The sequence below is a fragment of the Anoplolepis gracilipes genome, chromosome 6 (assembly GCF_047496725.1).
Source record: "Anoplolepis gracilipes chromosome 6, ASM4749672v1, whole genome shotgun sequence".
Lineage (NCBI taxonomy): Eukaryota > Metazoa > Arthropoda > Insecta > Hymenoptera > Formicidae > Anoplolepis > Anoplolepis gracilipes.
In genome coordinates this window covers 2,492,673-2,517,596 of record NC_132975.1, presented here as the reverse complement: position 1 = coordinate 2,517,596, position 24,924 = coordinate 2,492,673, and the positions used below count along the sequence as shown (strand labels likewise).

The window sequence follows — 24,924 nt, the reverse complement described above, 5'->3', positions numbered from 1 at the left end:
CAATCTCAAGGGCCCAAACGAGAATAAGCGCAGGCTCTACGCGAACGTGTTGTCCTCGGTATGTATGTACGGTGCTCCGATATGGTGTAGCGCTCTCGGAAGATCGAAGAACACCAGAGGAATCTAAATCGAGCGTGGAAACGCATTGCGATCCGTGTAATATCGGCCTATAAAACGGTAGCATTGGACGCGGCTCTTCTACTAGCTAGGCTCCCCCCGTTAATTCTTCTGGCGGACGCGAGGCGTAGAATATACGATGAACGCTCCAGGTCGCGCAGAAGGAAACAATTAACAGCACAAAGAACCAGAGCCATCAGAACGGAGGAGATGCTCACGCTCAGAGAAGAATGGTTAGACCATCTCAGTCGGAGGGGAAATTGGGGGCGGATGACCATCGAAGCTATGATGCCTGAATTCGACTGCTGGTTGGACAGACGCCATGGCCGGGTCTCTTTCCATCTAACGCAGCTTTTTACTGGTCACGGCTGTTTCTCCGCGTTCCTGTACAAGCTAAGAAAGTTAGATAACCCTAGGTATACCAGTTGTGGTGGAGCAATCTCAGATACGGCGGACCACACCTGGCGTATATGTTCTCGTTGGGAAATAAACAGGAGTGAACTTGTGGAAATCATTGGTCCTGATTTGTCTCTTCGGGGGATTGTGCATGCTATGCTGAGGGGTGAGAGAGACTGGAACGCGGTCTCTTCCTTCGCCAATAACGTGATGTGTATCAAGGAGGAGGAGGAACGCGCTCGTGAGGGAATCCTGCCCGATCCACATCTCATATTTCCGCCTGATACTCAAGAGGAGCTGGCCCAACTGGACAATGAAATAGACTGATGGAAGAATTTCCATTCATCTTGTGATCTTATCAATACCTAAGTGTAGATAGCGCTAGAATTAGAATTTAAAAAAATTAAAAATAGAATTAAAATTAGAATTAAGTTAATCTGTGGGCATCAGCAGTACTCTACCTTATTTAAAGTACAGGATATTTCTCATACCCACAGAATAAAGACTCTTAAAATAAAATAGCATAATGTACATTATTTTAAATAAATAATAAGAGTATAGTAACAGAACAAAATAGTGGTGCCCTAGATTCTTAGTTTTTCTAGCAGGCACATGATCCAGGAAGAGACGGGGGCTTGACGGAGACTTCAGTTTCCAACTTCATGCACCATCGCCTCACAATTGAAGGACCTACAGAACCACATGTTCGCTGGGTTATGATACCAAAGGACTGGAATATAGGACCTCCCAACTCATCCTCGGTCCCCGAGGGAAGGCCTCCAGTCGAAGAACAGGAATACAAAACAGAAGTACCTAAAACAGAGATGGCTGGATAAGCCTAGCTTCCGTCCAGGTCACGGAAGAATGCTCGCGCGTACCCGTGGCCCGGACAGATGAAGTCGACAGCAGGACTTACCTGCAGTGGGCGGGTCTCAACACCCGCCCACGGGGGGGAGAGTTTAGTTGGTAGGACCGGCCGGGTGCTCGCGCTGACGGGCCGAGTGAGTCCAACACTACCCCCGAGAGGGCCCGGGGGTGTGCCTAAGTGCATTCTCTCCTCCCACCGCCTGGTAAAAAAAAAAAAAAAAAAGATTCGCCGTGTAGCGCAACCAGAGGCTGACACCGATGCCGTCAACAAACTGTACATGGAGTCCTGCGTTAAAAGATTAATGCATCGACAGAAAAAATCAGACGAGAAGCTGATTTCGCTTGAGAAGGACGTGCGAGCAATACAGATTGTGCTAAACGAACTTCAACACCCGGCTAACGCTAACTCAGAAACAGCTATCAACCTAAATGAGCATCAGTGAACGGGTTAGGAGCGGCTATCAAACGGTTATCGAACAGCTACGAAAGATTATCGAACGGCTGTGAACAATTATCGAACAGCTACGAAGAATTATCGAACTGCTATCTAACTACAATGAGCGGCAGTGGCAGTGAACGACAGGTCAAGAACAGGTCAGAACAGGTCAATAACAGGTCAATAACAGGTTAGAACAGGTCAAAAACAGGTCAGAACGGGTCAAGAACAGGTCAATAACAGGTTAGAACAGGTCAAGAACAGGTTAGAACAGGTCAAGAAGCTATTAAAGGACGATAAACAAAAATGACTGAAAAAAAAGCGAACAACAAACGGGCATCGAGAAAAACTGACAAAGAAAAGAATCAACATAGTTTGGAGAGACGACAATTGGTGAACGAACTGCACGCGCCGGCGAGAAAAAATTTTCTCCGAAGACACGTCATAGTGCGGGAATACGATGATCTGTGGCAAGCCGACATCGTCGAGATGCGTCCGTATTCTCGTTTCAACAAAGGTTACCACTACATACTCACCGTCATCGATGTGTTGAGCAAGTATGCATGGGCTGTAGCACTCAAGAGTGAAGGTGGAAGCGAGATGGCTAATGCAATCGCCAAAATAATTCGAGATAGCAAGAAATGCCCGAAAAACATGCAAACTGATAACGGGAAGGAATTTTACAATACCGATGTGCAACGGCATACGGAAACATAACATTAATCACTATTCCACATATTCGGTATTGAAGGCGTCTGTCGTCGAGCGATTCAATCGCACACTGAAGAACAACATTTGGAAGATGTTTACGTTGAACGGAACTTACAAGTGGATCGACGCGCTATCCCGACTCGTTGCAGAATATAACGCGCGAAAACATCGCACTATCAATATGAGACCTATCGATGTTACTCCCACGATCGCTGATAGATTTTTAAATACGGTATACAACAATATAAAAATTGCTGCTCCTGCAAAGTTTAAAATAGGTGACCTGGTACGCGTTAGCAAATACAAAAAACTTTTCGAAAAGGGTTACACACCAAATTGGACAACCGAGGTGTTTAAGATTGTTAAAGTGCAACATACTAATCCTGTAACATATCTACTCGAGGATTATCGCAAAAAATCTATCGCTGGAGCGTTTTATGAGCACGAGTTGCATCGCGCGAATTATCCAGATGTATATCTCGTGGAGAAAGTACTGCGCAGGAGGGGTGACGAGGTTTACGTGAAATGGCTGGGATTTGATAGTTCGCACAATTCTTGGGTACATAAGGATCATGTAATTTAATTTTATAAGAAATACAATGTATTCAATATAAAAATATATGAAATATTTGAAATATACAAAATCTTTATTAATACATCCTTTCCAATAATCATTACAATATATAAAATATGAAATATACATACAAGAAAAAAATCACACACATTATATTTTATAAAGATATCTTATAATGTCCCCACGGTAACGTATCAATAGTTGTAGGTACGATATACCGCTTGTTGTCGTACGGACTTAAAGCAATTTTTGTTTCGCGAATGGTGTATACCTTGTGTAATTTTGATCTTATACACGATTGACTACGCGTTATTTCAATCTCTTCGTTCAAACACCGCGTGTAATCGTCAAACGTTATCGTTCTCGCGACAACGTTACTCTTGACGCCTTTTACCTTTTTCGTATCCTTCTTATCATCCACGCACAACGCATACATTTTTGCTCTAAGCCCGACAAATTCGGTCATTATGGTACCGTTGTTTTCATCCTTCATTAGACCCGGTACCTTTTTATTCACGAGCGGTATACCGTACGCATGTCTATCGCATAGTCGTTCGTATCAAATCTGCTGATGTCACGTTTCATATTCTCGTACACATCGTCGCACTCAATGTGATATATAAGACTATCCGTATCAGTGTACATGACTTTGCATCTTTCCCGATACATTAGTACCATATAATCGTGGTGAAATTCGTACACACATGTCTTGGATATATTGAGAATACACATATCTTCGTAAATTGGTTTGTAGAATTTCACCTCGAGTTTACGTAATTCTACAGCGATTAGATTTTCCGAAAAAATGCTTCTGCTATGAAAATTTGGTTTTGCAATCAATGTCTCTGCGCCGTACCTTCCGTCCCATTTTGTTAAAAGTTTAACATCTACGTGATTGCGCACATTTTCCATCGTTTTGCCAAACACTGCATTATTCATTAGTTTGTACAAATTTTTTTCAAAATCATTTTTTGCTAGTGTTCTAAATTTGTGTTGAGTTCTATATAAGTACGGAGCCACGGAGATTGAGTGAATTGTAATATACGATGAATTTTTGTAACACGAAGACCGTGACGTGAACATTGCTGCAGATTGCAGTAGTGTATCACGTAACGCTTCTTATCGTATACGGTTGCGAGAAGCTTGCCCTCGCGCTTGCCGGGTGGTTTGTCGCGTGTCGGACAAAACGATAGGTCAGTGTGCGAATCGTGAAAATGCTGCGGATACTCAAGATCGACTTCGAGGATGTAGCCTGTAGACGAATCGAGCGCGATCGATGATACATCAAAATTGGAAACATTATCGACTCACTGAAAATCGGCGTAGGGCAATGGTTGACACATTGCCCATCCGTATAAATTATTAACATCGAAATACATCAAGTACGTTGATGATTTCGATGAGTCATACGACTGCATGTACTTGTTATTAGCACGCGCGTACCTGTTGGAACATCGACTCAGACCACCGCGTATACCTCGTTCGATAAACATAACCATGTCAATGTCTGTGAGTAATTCAAATATAATTTTCGTATGCTTTAACATGGCGTCCCACGTGTAGCCGGGAAGAGTATAGTAATACGCGGGGTCGAGCCCATAACTCTTGATACAACTCTCTCGGAAATTTTCAAAAATGTTTGCTAATAAAACATCGATTTTTAAATACAGATTGCTATATTCGCCTAACGTTCGAATGGAGAATCGCTTCCACATAGTCTCAGCGTGCGCGTAATCGCTCTCAGATACTGTGTTACCAGTCAAGGAACTGTAAAATGATTCTCGCGATGGTAAACACGCATCTTGCAATTTATCTACGCAGTTAATGTACTCGTACGGGAAGACATCTTTTCTTGTTAATAAATTGAAATCTTCGGCGGATAAATTTTTATATTCCGATTGTAAAATTTTGAGTTTATCCTTGCTCAGAAAAGACGCCAATTTGTCGAGACTTGTTGTGAGAAATTTATATGAATCTATGAAACGTAATTTAATGTGATTTCCCGGTTTGTACCTTTAACATGTTTTGTAAATGAAATATATTTTTCTTTTGTTATCGGAAGTAAATCGATTCCCCCTTCGAACTGTGGCTATTTCCTCGATTATAAAGTGAGAATCATAACGAGATAAATTGTGAAATACTATTGGAAAGCAAAAAGATTCTTTGTAATTTAGATTGCAATTTGAATGCGTGGGACCTCTGTACCGCCCGGTCAAATGACAATGATCGCGTACGCGCGTATCATCTTCTACGAATGGTTTCTCACATATATGACACTGAGTCGCACTTTGAAATTCTTTTCATTCATTTTGCGTTAAATTTACCATGGGGACATTGGTTATTAAAATATTTTCTACACGTTGCGCCAAATTTTTAAGTTCGTCGGTGAACCATGCAACGCAATTGGCTTCGCGACGAGAATGATACGCGGATAACGAATTATCGTACGAGCAATGTACATAATAAGCGATACTAAATACTTGGTGATGTTGATAAAAATTTTCTTCTTTTTTCACCAAAACGCACTCCAGGTCGGCGTACACGACGAAAGGTAGTCGCTCCTGTTGTAGTTGGTGAATGCGAGCCACTTATCCTTATCGCTCGGTAACTGGATAGCGCAGTTGTTCATTTTTCCAGTCTACTGTATGTGATTGCAATTTCTCGACCGAGTGAAAATAATGTATGCATCTGTAAAATAAAAGTTAAAATTTTTATATCTTTGTTTTAAATATTTTTAGAGTTTTATTAAATATACATACCGATCGCAGATATATTTTTTACTCTTGTGTTTGCTGAGTTGCATACTGACAAGTCTAGATAGATTCTTGATCCATGCAAAATTTCCGATATCTTGCATATCTTGCACGTAGAGCAAGTTGACGTGCTTTTCTCTCTTTTGCTCCGTAAGGCAAATAGGGACAATGGTTTCGTTTTCAAAACTGTAAACGTTGATTGAAATGTCATTATAAATTTCAAATTTTTTAATTTGATTAAGAGTGACTGGAAACTCAATATCTTGGAGATTCAGTACTGTTGTATAATGCGGGTACGATGATTGTCGGTGTGTGCATCTTTCAGCTGGATACAGAGCAGCCACTACCGCCCACGCAAAACATGTATTGTCTTTAGATTGCACGTTAACCACTGCTCGTTTCATTATTATCTTTCGCGATAATTGCACGTAACATCCGGCGCGCATAGGATTATATTTATTTATATTTACAGTCAAATTTAGTATACGCGATAATGCCCATCCGCTATCGCGTTCCTGAAATTCTTCGAGCGATGCAAGGATTGGCTCGACGACTCGCCGTTCATATCACTCGCATAAATCGGATGTATGTAAGAGTTCACAGTTTCTCGTATTGATTGATTTATTGGCATGCTTATTGCCCGCCACAAACTCGCCGTTAAACACTGTATTCACTTTCACACTGTTGTGTTTTTGCATAACGTCTCGCACGTGCTTGAGCACAATGTCACTCGCATCTTCCAAAAATTGACGAGGTTCGATGTGATTATAATTTATAACCGCACCAGTCAAGATGCGGCTCTCAAACGCCGTATCAATCTCTCGCCATATGAGTCTCTCCGCCTTATTTTCACTATTATAATCACCACCACTGGGTATAAACTATCTCTGCAATCGAGTTTTTGCACCCTAGAGTCGCGCAATTCTTGTCACCAAAGATTGTCTATTTCCGATTGAGAGTCGCGGATGCTTGACACGGCTGCGTTCTTCAAATTCTTCGATAAATTCCTCGCAATGCTGCAGCCATCCAAAATATTCACCCAATGTGGTGACTTGTGGTGGGAACGCTCCAACAAGTCGCGTTCTTTCTGCTGCACGTTTTTCATTTTTTTCTCTCTATTTTTGTGTGCAAACAAAACAATATTACGCGACATTATTATATGTAATAAAATTTGACAGCTGCTGCACCATCGCATATCCACTTCATCGGGCGATGTAACTTTATGTCTCCGTATTTCGTACATTACTCCGATGTCATCTCGAAAGGTGTCCATACACGAAGTACAGAGAGCTAGAGCACCACCCATTGAATAATAAAAGTGTATGGCGCAAATCTTACGTTGATTTTGCGCACGGAGTTGTTTATTTTCTACTACGTTGTCGTCAAAATCGGTATCACTGCAATCACTAATATAATTACTATCGTCCGACAACGTATGCTCTTCGTTTGACGACTCGTCTATTATTGCTTCGAAATTAATATTTTCCATTTATTCACTATTGTGACACTAACAATTCTAATACCTGACAGTAACCACTCAAATTTTTTTTTCCACAGCTTCCTCTATGCCCTTTCAAATCGTACTATGGTTTGACGGGGCTCTCATTCTTCTTATATTTCGCCTAATGTCTTAACACATCCTACCGAACGTCAACGCTTTAGCATCTATAAAAACGTTCCGACATGTTCGTCGCAGCGTCGGCCAAAAATTTCTATTGTTTTCCCACAACTTTTATGGCTTCTAAAATGCCCCCGGCTATAAATCAACCACAAAGATAAACACATTGCAGTTGCAGTTCTTTCCTTAAAAATTATGGAAGATGTTTCGCTCCAGTTTTATGGGAGATTTTCCGCGAGGGTGCAAAGCTGCCGAACGCCGGCGCTTAAAATCTCTTTTTCCATAATATTCTAATGGTCATAAAATAATCATAAAAATTAGAAAAAAAACAGTTTTATAGCTTCTAAAATGTCCCCCGGCTATAAATCAATCACAAAGATAAACACCTTGCAGTTGCAGTTCTTTCCTTAAAAATTATGGAAGATGTTTCGCTCCAGTTTTATGGGAGATTTTCCGCGAGGGTGCAAAGCTGCCGAACGTCAGCGCTTAAAATCCTAATGATATAATGACCATAAAATGATCATAAAATTAGAAAAAAAACAGTTTTATGACTTCTAAAATGCCCCCGGCTATAAAATCAACCACAAAGATAAACATCTGCTTTCGAACGTATGTAGGACCTTTCACCCCCCCCTTTCCGTAACACCAGACCCCTTGCGCCTCTCAGACATCTCCGCCCCCGCACCCCCCTCGGAGCCCCATGGCTTAGAATCCCCACTATAACACTACTTCTTCCCACAGTAAATTTGACGCGTGAAGAATGGGAAAAGTTTAATAGCGCTACTCAATGTCATATATGTAAGAAACCATTCGTGGAAGACGATACACGCGTACACAATCATTGCCACCTCACTGGGCGGTACAGAGGTCCCACGCAATCAAATTGCAATATAAATTATAAGTATTCTTTTTACATTTCAATTATTTTCCACAATTTATCCGGTTAGGATTCACATTTTATAATCGAGGAAATAGCCTAACAGCGTTCGAAGGAAGAATCGATCTATTTCCGATAACTAAAGAAACATACGTTTCATTTACGAAAAATGTTAAACTTACGGAAGACAAATCACGAAATCACATTAAATTACATTTCATCGATTCTTTTAAATTTTTCACAAGTCTCAACAAATTAGCATCTTTTCTTAGTAAAGGTAAATTAAAAATTTTACAATCTGAATATCAAAATTTACATGTAGAAGACTTTGATTTGTTAACGCGAAAAGGTGTCTTTCCGTACGAATATATCGATTGTGTAAATAAATTGCACGATACATGTTTACCTCCGCGCGAATTATTTTACAGTTCCTTGACTGGTACACAGTATCTGAGAGCGATTACGCGCACGCCGAGACTGTTTGGAGGCGATTTTCCATTAGAACGCTAGGCGAATATAGCGATCTATGTTTAAAAATTGATGTCTTGTTATTAGCCGATATTTTTGAAAATTTTCGTGACAATTGTATCAAGAGTTACAGGCTCGACCCTGCGCATTACTATACTCTTCCCGGATACACGTGGGATGCTATGTTGAAGCATACAAACATTAAGTTTGAATTGCTCACTGACATCGATATGGTAATGTTTATAGAACGAGATATATGCGATGGTTTGAATCAATATTCCAACAGATACGCGCATGCTAATAACAAGTACATGCAGTCATACGACTCATTGAAACCGTCATCGTATCTAATGTATTTCGATGTAAATAATTTATACGGATGGGCAATGTGTCAACCTTTGCCTTACGCTAGTTTTCAATGGGTCGACAACATCTCTAATTTTGATCTATCATCGATCGCGTCCGATTCGCCTACAGGCTATATCCTCGAAGTCGATCTCGAGTACCCACAACATCTTCACGACGCACATACTGACTTACTGTTTTATCCGACACGTGACAAGCCACCCGGCAAGCGAGAGAACAAGTTGCTCGCAACCTTATACGATAAGAAACGATACGTAATACACTACCGCAATCTGCAGCAATGTACGCGACACGGCCTTCGCGTTACAAAAATTTATTGCATATTATAATTCGGGCAATCTCAATGGTTACGTACATATATTGAACTAAACACACAATTTAGAACAATGGCGAAAAATGATTTTGAAAAGAATTTACACAAATTAATGAATAATGCAGTTTTTGGCAAAACAATGGAAAATGTACGCAATCGCATAGATGTTAAACTTATAACGAAATGGGACGAGAGATACGGCGCAGAGGCAATGATTGCGAAACCAAATTTTCATAGCAGGAGCGTTTTTTCGGAAAATTTAATCGCTGTAGAATTACGTAAACTCGAGGTGAAGTTTTATAAATCAATCTATGTAGGTATGTGTATATTTGATGTATTCAAGATGTGTTTGTACGAATTTCATCACGATTACATGATTCCAAAGTATAAAGAAAAATGTAAGTTCACGTACATCGACACGGATAGTCTCATATATCACATTGAGTGTGAAGACGTGTATGAGAATATGAAGCGCGACATCAGTAAGTTCGACACGAGCGACTATGCGATAGACAATGCGTATGACATACCGCTTATGAATAAAAAAGTTCCGGGTTTGATGAAGGATAAAAACAAACGGTATGATAATGACAGAATTTGTCGAGCTTGGAGCAAAAATGTATGCGCTAAAAGTAGATGGTAAAAAGAATACGAAAAAGATAAAAGATGTCAAGAATAGCGTTGTCGCGAAAACGATAACATTTGACGATTATATGCAGTGTTTGAACGAAGGAATTGAAATGATGCGACAGCAATCGAGTATAAGATATAAAATGCATAAAGTATACCATTCGACAGAAAAAAATTGCTCTAAGTCCGCATGATGATAAACGATATATGATACCTAAAAGTATCGATACGCTACCATGGGGGCATTCAGAATACCGTCGTAAAAAAGAAAAAAGTGTATATTTGAATATTATATGTATATTTATATATATGTAAACTTTATATAATGTTTGTTATATTTTTACAATACATTATTTTTATGTATCCAGGAATTCCGTGAACTATCGAATCCCAACCATTTTACAAAAACTTCATCCCCCCTCTTCTTCAATATCTTTTCCACAAGATATATATCGGGATTAGCAACGCGTTGTGGTTCGTATTCGTAAAATTTACCGGCGACGGGATTTCTACGCGAATTTTTTAATATATATGTCACGGGATTAGTTTTCTGTATCTTAACAATTTCAAACATTTCGATGGTCCAATTTGGTGTGTAGCCTTTTTCGAATAAAGTCTTGAATTTACTCACGCGCACCGAATCGCCTATTTTAAATTTTGCCGGCGCCGCAATCTTTACGTTACTGTACACCGTATTTAAAAGTTTTTCTGCGATGGCTGGAGTAACATCGACAGATCTCATACCGATAGTGCGATGTTTTTGCGTGTTGTACTCTTCAACGAGTCTCGATAGTTTGTCGATCTACTTGTAGTTTCCATTGAGCGTAAACATTTTCCACATTTTATTCTTCAAAGTACGATTGAAGCGTTCCACGATCGAGGCTTTCATGACGGAATATGTCGAATAATGATTAATATTGTGTTTCTTCATGAGGTTTTGTACATTTGCATTGTAAAATTCTTTTCCTTGATCGGTTTGAAAATTTTTCGGGCATCACGCATCGTCTTGAATTATCTCTGCAATCGCATCAGCCGTCTCGCTTTCACCTTTACTCTTGAGCGGTACGACCCACGCATACTTGCTCAACACATCGATAACAGTGAGTATGTAATTGTATCCCTTGTTGACTCGAGCATACGGACGCATCTCGACGTTGTCGCTTGCCACAGATCATCGTATCCTCGCACTATGACGTGTCTTCGCAGAAAATTTTTTCTCGCCGGCGCGTGCAGTTCGTTCACCAGCTGCCGTCTCTCTAAACTATGTTGATTCTTTGCTTTGTCAGTTTTTCTCGATGGTTTTCGTCGTTTGTTGTTCGCTTTTTTATCACTCATTTTCGTTTATCATCCTTTAATAACCGTTTTTTAAGTTCTGTTTTTGACGCGTTTTCTATGTTTTGTTCGCGTTTCTGACCCGTTCTTAATCCGTTCGCAGCCGTTCTTGCGTTGTTCACCGCCGTCCTTCACCCATTCGAAAATCGTTTCTGACCCGTTCGCAGCCTTTTTCGCAGTCGTTTTTGACTCGTTCGTAGCCGCTTCTGACCCGTTCGTAACCTCGTTCACAGATGTCTTTTGACCGATCGTAGCAGTTCTTGAGTTGTTTGTAACCTTAAGTGTAGCCGTTAAGGACGTGTTCGTAGCCTCGTTCGCAGCCCTACTTGAGATGCTGATAGCCTCGTTCGAAGCTGTAGCTGCTGCTAGGTCGTTCACTGCCACTGCCACTGTCACTCATTGTAATTAGATAGCAGTTCGGTAAACCTTCGTAGCTGTTCGATAATTGTTCGCAGCCGTTTGATAGCCGCTCCTAACCCGTTTACTGTTGCTCATTCAGGTTGATAACTGTTCCTCTTTGATGGTGCGCCACCTTGACGTGGTGGGGAGGCTCTGTCTCGAAGCCCCGGGAAACCGAAGTGGAAGGATAGCTAAGAGCGCACTTTAAGCCGGATTTCCTCTTGGACTCCGGCTCAGGCAGGATGCATAGCACCGGCATGCATACCTGGGTGTCGGACGCGTACGAATCGGTCCCTACAGGCGCGACGGTCGCGGCGGAAATGATGGTGAACGCCACATAGTACGCCGGGGGCGAAAGCCCTTAAGCCGGAGCGTGGCTGGGCGGGGGTTGAGGAGTAACGAACACACTACGCGAGGGCCTTAGCGTGCCCGCCTGAAGAGCGTCCTCTCTTCTGGATGAGTCCTCTTCAGAAGAGCCGATCGGATAGAGAGGCACCCGATGCTGATCTGGCTCCCTGGGTGCCGATCCTGAAGTGAGGCTTACGCGTCGCAAATCCCAACAAGACGGGAAGCGAGCGATTCGGGGCACGGCTTCTTGGGGGGGAGGCGGACCTACGGGTGCCGACGAGCCTCCTGGGACGGTCATTGCTTCCGGGCCATCTCGGTGTCAGGGAATCTGCCGGCTCTTCGGGGGCGACGGGTTTCGCCGGCATCCTTTGGTCGTCGTAGGTTAAATAGTCACCCTACGATGCAGGGTTCGGGTAGGACTTCGACCTGTTGGCTTGACAGCAGAGTGAGGAATCAGGGGGTCGCTCCCCCCTTATTCGGGTTCTCGTGGTGGGTAATGGAGAGATTTTCGACTGGATTCGAGTCCCAAAGTCACCAAACACAGCAACAAGGGTCCTTTTTCCCCTGTATAGGAATCTCGAAAGACGGGTCAGGACGTTAACAAGACGCCCGATGTAGGTTGAAGGACCGCAGTCCCGATGCTATACACGGGACGCACAGGGGTCCGCCTTCCCCTTCGTATAAAAACGCGGCGGCGGGGACACGGGTTAGGAAGCCCGATGTGGGTTGAAGGACATTACCGTCCCGATGCTACACACGGTTCGAACAAGGGTGCGCCTACCCCCTGTACAAAACACGAAGGCGTTCGGGGCAGGATGTTCATTGACAATGCGATAACATCCTGTGAAATGGCTGGTGCCTGACCGGGGGAAACCGGTTCGCGCTGAATTAAGGCGTCGTTGCACAGAAGACCCCTCTGGGCCAACTGCTGTTGGAGCTAGTACGTGTCTCGACTCCTTCCCTAAGAACTCGTACAAGGGGAAGGGCTCTGCTGGATCGGGGACTGGAAGCGGAAACCTGTTAGTAGTAAAACCCAGGAGGTGTTCTGCGAAACCAGGGCCATGTGGAAGGTCCTCGTCAAGGTGGGGACCCATGAAAGTGCGACCGGACCGCCAATACAGGAGTCCGCCTAATGGTGATTCGTCTTGGCCACTATAATAACTAAAAGACGCACGCGAATGGCTACCCTCTGAAGGTGGACACCGGAAGCAAGAACGTAAGCCAAGGGTATCACCTGGGAGATGCCAAAGAGGTGGCTGGCCCGGGCGAGTTTAGGGCCAAAGGGGATGTTGCCCCGGTCCGGTCAAACGGCACGGCTCGTGCCACCGTGTACGCGGCCGGACCACTATGGGGCTATCTATCAGTCCTCTTCGAAGGGTGCCCTCATCGTGAGCCACCTTGCCGTGGTGAGGAGGCTTAACCCTAAAACCCTATGGAACACTCATACGGCTTCGGCCAAGTTGGCTGAACTCCGGGAAGGGGAACTAAGAGCGCACAGTACCCTTTATAAGGGTATAAGGGGAGACTCAGCGACTCTCTTAGGGATGACGCTTACCCTTCGGGGTGGTTTAAAGTGTCATCCCAATCGCTGGTGGGGGTTGGCAGCCCCGACTTCAATTGCCCGGTGGCGCGGCACCGTTGGGGGAGGATTACTCCCCGCCCGCGATACGGCTGGGTGTTTCCGGCCCCATGAGGGTGCTGTGTGTGTGGGTGCTCCCGCCGCGCAGCGTCCCTCCGGGGGGACGTGGGTGCCGGCTTCGGCCTGTGTCCCACAGTGGGAGAGGCTTTTCCCTCGTGGACAAGCGGCTCAAGGGTGATTTATCTTTGAGTGCGCGGCCTGGGGGAAGGGAGCCGTGCGGGTCGATGGTTCGGGAACTCTTGGACCTACCGGGCTGGACCGTTCGGGGCCGCTCGGACTTATTCCGAGGTCGGGGCTGGGACGGCGGAGGGGCCGACGCGGGTCGTGGACGGGCACAGCCCAGCGACTCTGGGTCGGTCCAGCTGCCAGGGCCGCTTGGACTTATTCCAAGGTCTGGGCCTCGCAGCGGTTGTTGGGTGCCGCCGGCGGTGCGTCGCGACCGTTTTTTCTTCCAAAGCAGTGCACTGTCGGTGCCCCCTCCGAGGACTTTGGTCTTGGAGGGAGCGATAACACGGTACGCTGGCTGCCATGGAGGGTAAGATTGGGCCGGGGAGCGGCGTCCATGGGGCCCCCCGGTTGACACCACCCGCTGCGGTACCTGCGAGGTCGGAGGTGCAGGACCCCTTAAAGCCCATGGAGGCGTAAAAACCTCCATGGGTTAGTAGCGGGCTGGGGACTAGTGCCAGGGATGCTCATCCTCCGGCCCGTGTCGTATGCCACCCCCCCCCCCGGGGGAACTTGGAGCTCCGTCGTGGAGTGTTGCCGGTCATGTCGGCGGGTGAGGGTACATCCTGGGTGGCGGAGCCGTAGCGGGGCGTAGGATTAATTCAGAAATGGATTTTGATTACGTTTCTAAATTGTCGGTGGCGGTAGAGGACAAGAAAACTCGTCTCTCTGAGAAGATGGGGGAGCTGTTGACCTCGACGGGGAGATTCTTGTCAAAAGGACCTCTCCCAAGGTCACTGGTATGGTGACGATTAATCGTCAGGGGGAAGCAAAGGTGGCCTCAGGACGGTGGCGAAGGGGACCTTGGGAGAGGCTCTGGTAGTGCTCTCCAGGCTCGACGGCCAGAACCCTGCAGTGGGACCAACAACCCGGCAGCGAAGAAAGAAGGGGAGACCCGAGGCAAAGCGGGTCCGGCATCGTCAAAAACGAGGTTAAAAGACGGAGCCGGGGGGTCCAATAAGGACCTGTGTAGAGAGTCCTACTGCAACCTCCTATGCACTGCCAACTGGCAGTAGCAAAGGTAGCCGGAGGAACTCTGGTTCCAAAAGGTCCTCCAGGGTCGCGTCACCGACTGGTTCGAGCGCGTTGCGCCGATCCCGATCGCGAATATCCTTCGCTTCGGAGGGTGAGGAGACGGCGCTGCTCACTGACGAGGAGTAGTTTGACCTGGAGGCTCCTGAGGAAAATGGACGGGGTAGGCCGCCAACAGCGGAGCAATACTACCTCAAACAGGAGACGGACAGGCTCGCCCGAGGGAGGGTCAAAGCCAACAAAACCAGGCGTATCCTGGACACGTCCGTCCCGTTTGAGGACTAGGGAGGGAAAGTCGTCAGGTTGGTGGACACCTTCAGGGAAGAGTTCAGCCAGGCTCCGGAGAACGACATTTTTGGTCGCCTCCTTATTGGGGCCAACTCCATCCTGAAGGTTGCCCGGCTCTCGGGCAACCTGCAGGGTCCGCTCCAGGGCCTCCTCAGAAACACGGCAGCGGAGATAAGAGCCGCTTCATGCGCTCTCAACGAGCGCCTCGCGAGGGAGAGAGACTCCGCTGGAGATGACCTCCGGAAAGAAATCGAGGCCCTTAGGGCGGAGAGGTCCTGCTCTGTTGTCGCTGCGGCCCCTGCTCCACCTAGAATTATAAACGTGGAAAAGGTTCACCTGGACGTTCATGGCATGAGGAGTGGAAGACTCTTTTCCCAAAGAGATGAGATCGCCCACCCCACAGGCCAGGAAAAACCGATGGAGACGGAGCCCTCCCTTGTACCCCTCGTATCCCCCGATCTCGAGCGCCCAGTGCTCAAGCACCCCCCCCCCCCGGGAGTACAGATGAGCATGCTCGTCGCCAGATTGGGGGCCTGAAGAAGGACGTGGAGGAGATCAAGACCCTCCTGAGGAACTTGATTTCCTCCCGCAAAGGCCCTAAGGAGCCCTCGGATGAGGCTTCTAAGCCGAGGAAGAAAGAGATTGCCGGCGTGAAGGAGAGTAAGGGAGAGGTCATCTCTCTCCCAGACCCCAAAGCCCCAAAGGGCAAGAAAGTACCCGAGGCGAGTGGGAGACAAGCCCCAGCCTCGGATAGGAAGAAAAAGAGTAATAAAGGGGGGGGAGATGGATTCAACACCCCCACCGCCAATAACGCTCACACCCCGACCCCTCCTGCTGCAGCCCCTAGGCCCAGCGGGCTGAGGAGGCAGACCGGTGCCGATGCCCCATCCCCGGCAACCGCTAAGCCGCAGGTGGAGACCTAGGCCACTGTGATCGGGAGGAAGAAGAGACGAAAAGGCGGAAGCACGACCGCTCCCCCCCTTTGCATCCCTTCCTTCCTCGAAGGTGAGTGACACTGCCCCCCGAACCCCAACGCCTGGAGCGATAAGGAAGACCCCGGGGAAGACCACTGCAGCCAATAAACCAGTTGCTAGGAAGCAGCCACGATCGGCTGCGGTAATGGTCACCTGTGCCAAGGAGGATTATTGCGACACTATGCGCCTTGCGCGCAGCAAGGTCCCCCTGGCGGGGTTAGGCATAGACGCTATCAGGACGAGGAAAGCCATTACTGGTGCCCTCGTCCTGAAGATCCCCGGGGTCGAAAGCGGGGAGAGGGCCGCTAAACTGGCCTCTGCCCTGCAAGAGGCCCTCGAGGAAAGAGAGGGAGTTAAAGTTTCGCGCCCTGTCAAGACGGCGGAAATTAGAATCCGTCGCCTTGATGAATCCATTGCCGCGATGGAGCTGGCCGCGGAAGTAGCGCTGGCTGGCGGGTGCGGGGCGGCCAACATCAAAGTTGGCCGCTTCACACAGGCAACTAATGGCCTTAGGGCCGTCATAGTTACATGCCCCGTTCCGGCGGCAAACAAACTTGCCAAAGCTGGGACGATCCAGATTGGGTGGAGTAGAGGGACGGTCGAGCTACTGCCCGTCCGCCCTCTACAATGTTACCGTTGCCACACGCGTGGCCACGTGCAGGCTGTATGCATTGCGGCGGACAGGAGCCAGCAGTGCTACCGCTGCGGCGAGACCGAGCATGCTGTCTCGGACTGCACCAAACAGCCCAACTGCCCCGTCTGCAAGGAGAGAGGACTCCCGGCGGGCCACAAAGCCAGGAGACCAGCATGCCCTCTTCCTCCTAAAAAGAAGAAAGTGAAAACAACTCCCCCCTTTCCCCCTTTGGGTGGAGAGGAGGTGGCCCTGCCCTCCACCTCTCCCGAGGTGACCCCGGCGCCACACAAGGAAGAGCCGAGCAAGGCTCAAAAGAAGAGGTTGGGGGAGCAGGAACTTCCTCCCCAGATGTCACAGCCCGGCACTATTGCTGTGGGAGAGAGGTTATCGGAGACGCCTCCAACGAGAATGAGATGGAGATGATGGAGGTGGTGTAGGTCACACCTAACACCCTCACCTCTGTCATGGAGGCAGAAGCGAATGGCGGCAACTTAATCGCCGAATGCGGGGAGGGAGATCTCACTCACAATGAGTAGAGCTCCCTCCTTCCCAATTCTGCAGGCGAACCACAACCACTCCTACTAAGCCCGCGACTTATTCGCACAATCCATGGTAGAGAGTGGTTGTGGCTTGGAAGTAGTCGCCGATCCCGTACGGGTCCCACCTAATGACGACCGCTGGGTGGGTGATACCTTGCGATCGGTGGTTATTGTAGCCGGACCCGCTGCAGGTGCCCCTCTCCCCATTTTGCGCGCCCGAGGGGAGAGATTTACAGCGGCGGACTGGGGGCCCATCACGGTGGTGGGGGTGTACCTCCCCCCCAGCCTGTCCGTTCGGGAATACGGCGGCCGTCTAAACGAGCTGGCCGCCTGCCTTCGCGGCTTGGCACCGCGCCCGGCCGTCGTCGCGGAGGACTTCAACGCCCACTCTCCTATGTGGGGTTCCCCGCGAACGAATCCCAATGGAAGGCTGGGGAGACTTGGGCCGCTGCCGAGGACCTTTGAAATCTCAACCAGGGTAGCGGCAACACATTCGTGGGGCACCGGGGCGGTTCCATCGTGGATCTCACGTGGGCTAGCCCCGCTGCCCTGCGAAGGGTGTCGGAGTGGCGCGTGCTGGACCACGTAAAAACCATATCAGACCACTTATACGTCTGGTTCCGGGTGATCCTCACGCGCGACGGCGCCTCCGAGGAGGTTGAGATGAGCCCTCAAAAAGCTGGATGAGGACAAACTCCTGGCCTGCATCCATACGGCCTGTTGGCCCGACGAAGGCAGGACGGGTGATATGACCGACCCCAATGCCGAGGCAGATCGCCTCATGTCTGGGGTCGTCGACGCGTGCGCCGCGTCAATGCTCCTTGTCCCGGAAGGGTCGGTGAGAAGAAGGATCTACTGGTGGGCGCCGGGGATCGCTGCCTTACGATCTGAATGCGCCCACCAGAGTCGTCGTCTTCGTCGGGCCATCAGACGATTAAGACCGGACCACCCAGACACGCGGAACGAACGCCTAAACTGTGGCGTGATGAGGACTCGTCTTGGCGCCGAGATAAGAGGCACCAAGCGTCGGACATGGGAGGAGTTTATCGCCTCCCTCGACGAGAATCCCTGGGGGCGCCCGTACAAAACCGTCTTCAGGAAACTGAAGAAGTCGCCCCAGTAATAGACTCCCTGGACCCCCAGCATCTTGACGATATCGTCGAAACGCTGTTCCCCGGCGACTTGTTAGAGCCAACCGGCGCGTTGGCCTTAATGCCCGCGACCGGAACGATCCCTGCCGGGTGGACAGAAGAAATGGGAGTCACAGGGAGGGAGATGCAAGGGATTCTCGAGAGGCTACGGGGGAGCAAGGCCCCGGGCCCGACGGAGTTCATCGAAGAATATGGAGGCTGACCTTCGATGAACTCGCGAGTATCCTCAGTAGGCAGTTTTCCGCATGTCTGAAGAGGGGAGGTTCCCGCAACGATAGAAGAGGGCCAATCTGGTCCTTCTTCCAAAGGCGGAAAAAGACCCCCTCAGCCCTGGGGCATATCGGCCCATATGCCTGTTAGACGAGGCCGGCAAAATGCTGGAACGCATCATAGCTGGCCGTATTGTCAGGCATATGAAGGAGGTAGGACCCGACCTAAATGACCGGCAGTTTGGCTTCCGCGAGGGGAGATCTACGATCGACGCGATCTTGCGTCTGAGATCCCTCGCGGAAGGTCATAGTGAGAGGGGCGGGGTGTCACTTGCGGTGTCTCTGGACATCGCAAATGCATTCAACACCCTGCCCTGGGAGCGTATTCGGGAGGCCCTGAAAGATTTTGTGGTCCCCGAGTACCTCTAGAGGATGGTCGGTGATTACCTCCGAGGTCGATATCTCCCCGATATTGCCCCGGGGCGGGACGGTCCGATGCAGGCCAGGTCTGTCACTAGGGGTGTTCCGCAGGGGTCAGTGTTGGGCCTCCTGCTATGGAACATCGCCTACGACAGGGTCCTCACCGGCTGGCTTCCTCTAGGCTGCGACCTGGTGTGCTACGCGGACGACACCTTGGTCGTGGCTAGAAGGGGGGGCCAATTGGATGGAGGCGCGCAACATGGCGAGGCTGGCGGTGACAGAGGTGGTGCGCGGAATAAAGGCAGTCGGGCTGAAGGTCGCGCTCCAAAAAACCGAGGCAGTGTTCATGCACGACGGCTCTCATGGGGCGCCACCGGAAACCCGACTGCCTCTGGGAAGAGACACCCTGGTATCTGTGGGGCCGAGTTTTAAATATCTCGGCCTCCAGATAGACGGCACCTGGAGGTTCAGGGAGCACTTTGCTCTCCTGATCCCCAAAATGGCCAAGGCCTCCGCGACGTTGAGCAATCTCCTGCCCAACCTCGGAGGGCCTGGAGACGTCGTCAGATATCTCTGGTGCGGGACGGTCCAGGCCATGACCCTATATGGGGCCTCGGTCTGGGCCGAGGGGGTCATGGGAGATCGCGTATTGCGCGAACCGTTTAGAAGAATTCAGCGTCCCATGGCCCTACGGGCGGCGCGGGCATACCGCACCGTCTCGCACAGGGCGGCCACGATCCTGGCCGGCCTGCCCCCATGAGAGCTGGTGGCACGTTCCCACGCCGAAGTATATCGGCGGGTGCGCCAGCTCCGGGAAGCAGGAAACAACATCCCCATTACGGCCGGGATCAAGCAATAATTAAGATGCCAAGCCCGACGGCTCCTTCTGGTGAGGTGGAGACGCCACCTCACCGTCGAAGAGACCCATGTGGGTCGAAGGACCGTCGAGGCCATAGCTCCCCGTCTATCGGAATGGTTGACGGGAAGCCAGGGTGTCTCTTTCAGAATGACGCAGGTACTCACCGGACACGGCTGCTTCGGTAAGTATCTGCACAGGATTGGAAAAGAGGGCACCACTTCTTGCTACTACTGCGAGGATGGGAGGGACACGGCGCAGCACACGTTGGACAGTTGTCCGGCGTAAGCAAATGAGCGCCGTGCTCTCACCGCAGTCTTCGGTTTTGACCTTTCCCCCAGGGCGGTAGTCGCCGCAATGCTGGAGGGGAAGGTCAAATGGAGGGCGGTGGCCTCCTTCTGTGAGACGGTTATGTCACGGAAGAAGGCTGCCGAGAGAGAGAGAGAGGGAGCGGCATGTTGTGCGACAGCCTCGCCGACGTCGTCGTCTCCCTGCGAAGCAGCCCGCTGTCCACCGGGTTGCCGGCAGGGGGGCTATGCCCTCTCTTACCACCTGCTGTCATCCGTTCAGGCGAAGGATGGACGACCCCTCATGGATAGAGGGGCCGTATGACCTCATCTCCCCTTGGTAAGGAGATAGGGAGAATCCCGGGACCTAGACCCGGGACTGGGGGGACCGAAGATCGGGGTAGGGACCCTGATTTTCGGACCTCGCACCCCCCCTCATCTGGGAGGCAGGCGGGCTACGTGGAGAGGTGATGTCCCTCCCGTAGCTCGAAATAATTAACATCACACGGCCAGAAGTCGGAGAGCACAGCCAGCTCTCCGACTAAGAGGTGTCGGCCCTCACCTGGCCGGCACCGCGAGGAAGACATAAATATCGAGGGGGGAGCGCGGAAGATTATGCCACTGGCAATACCCACGCTCCCCCCGTCAATCGACCAGGCCGGACACCCGCAGGGGTTGTAGTGGGTTAAAGTCCCACATAACCCGCCGACACTCCCTCCCACGGGCTAATGTGGTCGGCGGGTATGCATGATGCATTTCCCCTACATTAACAAAAAAAAAAAAGGTTGATAACTGTTTCTGAGTTAGCGTTAGCCGCGCGTTGTTTAGCACAATCTATTGCTCGCATGTCCTTCTCAAGCGAAGTCAGCTTCTCGTGTGATTTTTTCTGTCGATTCATTAATCTTTTAACGCAGGACTGTACGTACAATTTGTTGACGGCATCGGTGTCAGCCTCAGGTTGCGCTACACGGCGAATCTTACGCGACCTTGCATCGAAGTCTGTAACGACGCGACACAAAGTGTTTTCGTGCACATAACTTTTTACCAATCTATCCCAAGAACCGTTCGTGCCGGTTGCATCATTTTTTGAATCGAATAATCCAAATTTGTTGATAGGCATTTTTTTTCTGATGCTTCGTAAAGTGTCACGCAACGCTGATCGACTGATTAGTTTTGTCGAGACACCATTCAATTTATAATAATTTCTGCTTCGCGAAATTCCTCGGTGATCGACTACGTATAGCTCTTATATATCTTATCTTGACTCATACGCGTGTTGCAGTATCGGTAACTTATTTAATACATAATAATACCATCTTCGCAAAGTTCTTCGATAATTGACATGATTTCATTGTCGTGAGCAACGTTGGCGGCTCGCGAAGCATCCAGTAATCGCAAACGATCTACCAATTCGTTTGGATCGTTCCAATGCACGTAGTCGATCTTATTGTCGTTTAGAGTCATAGCGCGTAGTAGTATACCTTTTCTAGCTTTTCTGTTAGAAAATAACGGTGCAATTATATTTTTATACTTATATCCTTTAGTCCCTAATACTAGATTATGTGCTTTGTTCCCACGTTTATGCGTATTTGTCGCTAATAAAACTTTTATATTTAAGCAAATCATCTTCGGTGTATATTTCATCGTCGGGGATTTTTTTGAAAATTAATTCATAGAGACCCGACGTTCCCGTATATTTTACTTCATTGATAATTATATTATCATTTTTGTCTACATCAAAATGTTTATCACCGAGGATTATTCCATCGTTAGAAAACTTAACGCCATACATATAATCCATAGCTTTATCTCTATCTTGATTCATAAAAGTTAGTATATATTTTTGTCCGAGTGGACCTAAATGCTCTCGAAATATGTTTACACCTTCGGACGTTTGTAATTCACGTTGAACCGTTGTAACCAATGAATCGGGTGTAGTTTCAAAAATTTCTTTGGCGGGTGGTTACTCGTACGATTCTTGATGCGGTTTGGTATCATTCGTCTTTGATTCCGTGTAGAAATTATCGGCAAATCATTTAATGAGACATTTAATCGTTTTAGCTTTAAGTTCAAATCATTCAATGAGATTCTTGATCGTTTTTTTAACTTTAATAATTTTCTTTTCCACATGGTCTTTTCCGACTATATCAAACGGCTCGATTTTCGCTACGTCAGATTTTACATCGACGGTATTTTGAACAAGCTGTTTTAAAGGCTCACTAATCGGCTTAAACTGTTTCTCCAACGCTACATCTTCCTCAATTTTGCCAATTTTTAACGCGCGATATTTTTTGCGAATTGACTCGCTCGTCTGTGCAATTTTTCGCGCAATCTTTTCACGATCACTGTTATCACTCATGTTTTTTTTATGTAGATGTTGCTCTGTCAATGTTTCGATAGCAACTGATCATTTTACGGTACCGCAAATTCATTAAAACCTCTTCTGTAGCGTCCATTGCTCATTGAACTGTCTTTGTCAATTACTAGAAATCCATACTTGTGCTGCCAACATTTTTGACATAACGCGCTAAAATTATCGTAAGACATATCAGTATTTACATGATCGTTGTACACATGTCCCAAGTTTGTACCGTCTTGTTTAAATAAAATTAACAGATTAGTATTGTTGCGTATAAGATGCTTGGGTATCTTGGCATACGTTTGACAGAGATAGAAACAATCGACGCTTGAGTGTCGACCCATTGAGAAGTACTCTTTAATCGTATTTTGCTTGTCACATGCCACGTCATCAAAGATAAAAACAGAATTCAGAAGCGCCTCTCTCGATGGAATGACATCGCTGTTATTAGAGAACGTAAAGTGACCAATTTCATCTATCGATGATAGTAAATTTTTCAAATATTGGTATTTTGGTTGTTGAAGCGATTTTGAATATATGTATAAATTTTCAAAGCGTACACCATTTGGACTTTCTATCAAGCTTATCAACAAGTTAGTTTTACCACAATTCGAAGGGCCGCAAATGAGACTGCGTATTGTTTTCGGTAACATTTTTCCATGTTTGTGTATTTCTTTTTCAGGCATTAACCTATTGTCAAAATTTGATACTTTAATTACCGTTGGTTGTCGCACAAATCGCATGACTTGTCTAATCAGACTTAACAATACTTTCTGAGGAGGAGGACAGCCTATTTATAGATGCGCATCAAATCGAAACCGCTCAGTATCAAACATGTTCCTTTTACTGTCGGATGACAGTGATATTCTCAACCTTACCTCAGAACAGTTACGATATATATCAAAGATTATTTTATTGCAACAGTTTGTCGTTATGTTGTCGTCTGTGGACACACTTCCGGAATACATAAAGGCGGATTCAGAGGTTCAGACCTAGGAAGTTGTTAGTGATTGATTGTAATTTGATTAGTTTCCTAATTATTAAAATTGGTTTATGAACTTATCTTCGACACACTTTCCTAAAGAGATACAATGCTTTCTACAATTAGGCGATAATTTTAGCGTACCCTCTAACTCTAGATCCAAGATAACGACCGAATTCATCAAAAATTTTGAAAACAGCCTAAAAAAAGTTCCTGCCAAAAAAAGGATGTTGTTGAGAAGTCAAACACACACCGTCATAAAATCGCTTTCCACATCTTCCTTTCCACACAATGAAATAATTAGGAAACTAATCAAATTACAATCAATCACTAACAACTTCCTAAACGAAAACGCGAACCTTATCCTTACTAGAGTTGATAAGGATAACGTAACTATGGCTCTGGATAAAGACATATACACCCACAAAGTCGAAGATTTGTTGTCTGATAAAGAGACTTATGTTTTATTAAACAAAAACCCAATTAATAAACTAGTCTCAAGTCTTCACGAGATATTTCAAAGGTGGAAAAAACAGGAATACATCTCGACCATTGAGTACCGGAAAATGTCTTTTAGTGAAGGAAACTTACCGAGAGCATATGGGTTACCCAAAATCCATAAGAACAAAATCCCATATAGATTGATTGTATCATCTATCAACAGTCCATTATATAACTTAGCCAGTTGGTTACAAAAAATCATGTATGACAGCTTTCCGAAAGCGAAGAGCCACATTACAAACAGTTTCGATCTAGTTAACAATTTATCAGATGTATATATTGATAGTGATTATGAGTTAGTCTCTCTAGATGTAATTTCGCTGTTCACTAACATCCCGATTAATTTAGCAATAGAAAGCATATCAAAAAGATGGCATTATATTACACAAAATTGCGACATCCCGGAACCGGAATTTTTAATGGCAAAAAACTTAGTCTTAAACCCAACATACTTCATTTTTAACAATAAATTTTACCGACAAACATTTAGCACACCAATGGGCTCTCCACTCTCTCCTATTATCGCCGACATAGTCTTACAAGACATAGAGGAAAAAGCATTAGTATTATTGAATTTTACCCCTCCCATTTATATCAGATACGTTGACGACATATTAATATCT

The 24,924-nt window shown here is 47.1% G+C and overlaps 1 protein-coding gene across 1 annotated transcript; it reads left to right on the top strand.

Annotated features, from left to right (window-relative positions):
- Positions 1-387: 387 nt before the first annotated feature.
- Positions 388-840, top strand: LOC140667186 (uncharacterized). Its single transcript, XM_072894941.1, has one exon. The coding sequence runs from the start codon at positions 388-390 to the stop codon at positions 838-840; it is 453 nt and encodes a 150-aa protein (XP_072751042.1).
- Positions 841-24,924: the final 24,084 nt, after the last annotated feature.

Excerpts from the sequence above, each read along its gene's own strand:
- LOC140667186 (XM_072894941.1), top strand. The coding sequence starts at position 388 with ATGACCATCGAAGCTATGATGCCTGAATTCGACTGCTGGTTGGACAGA.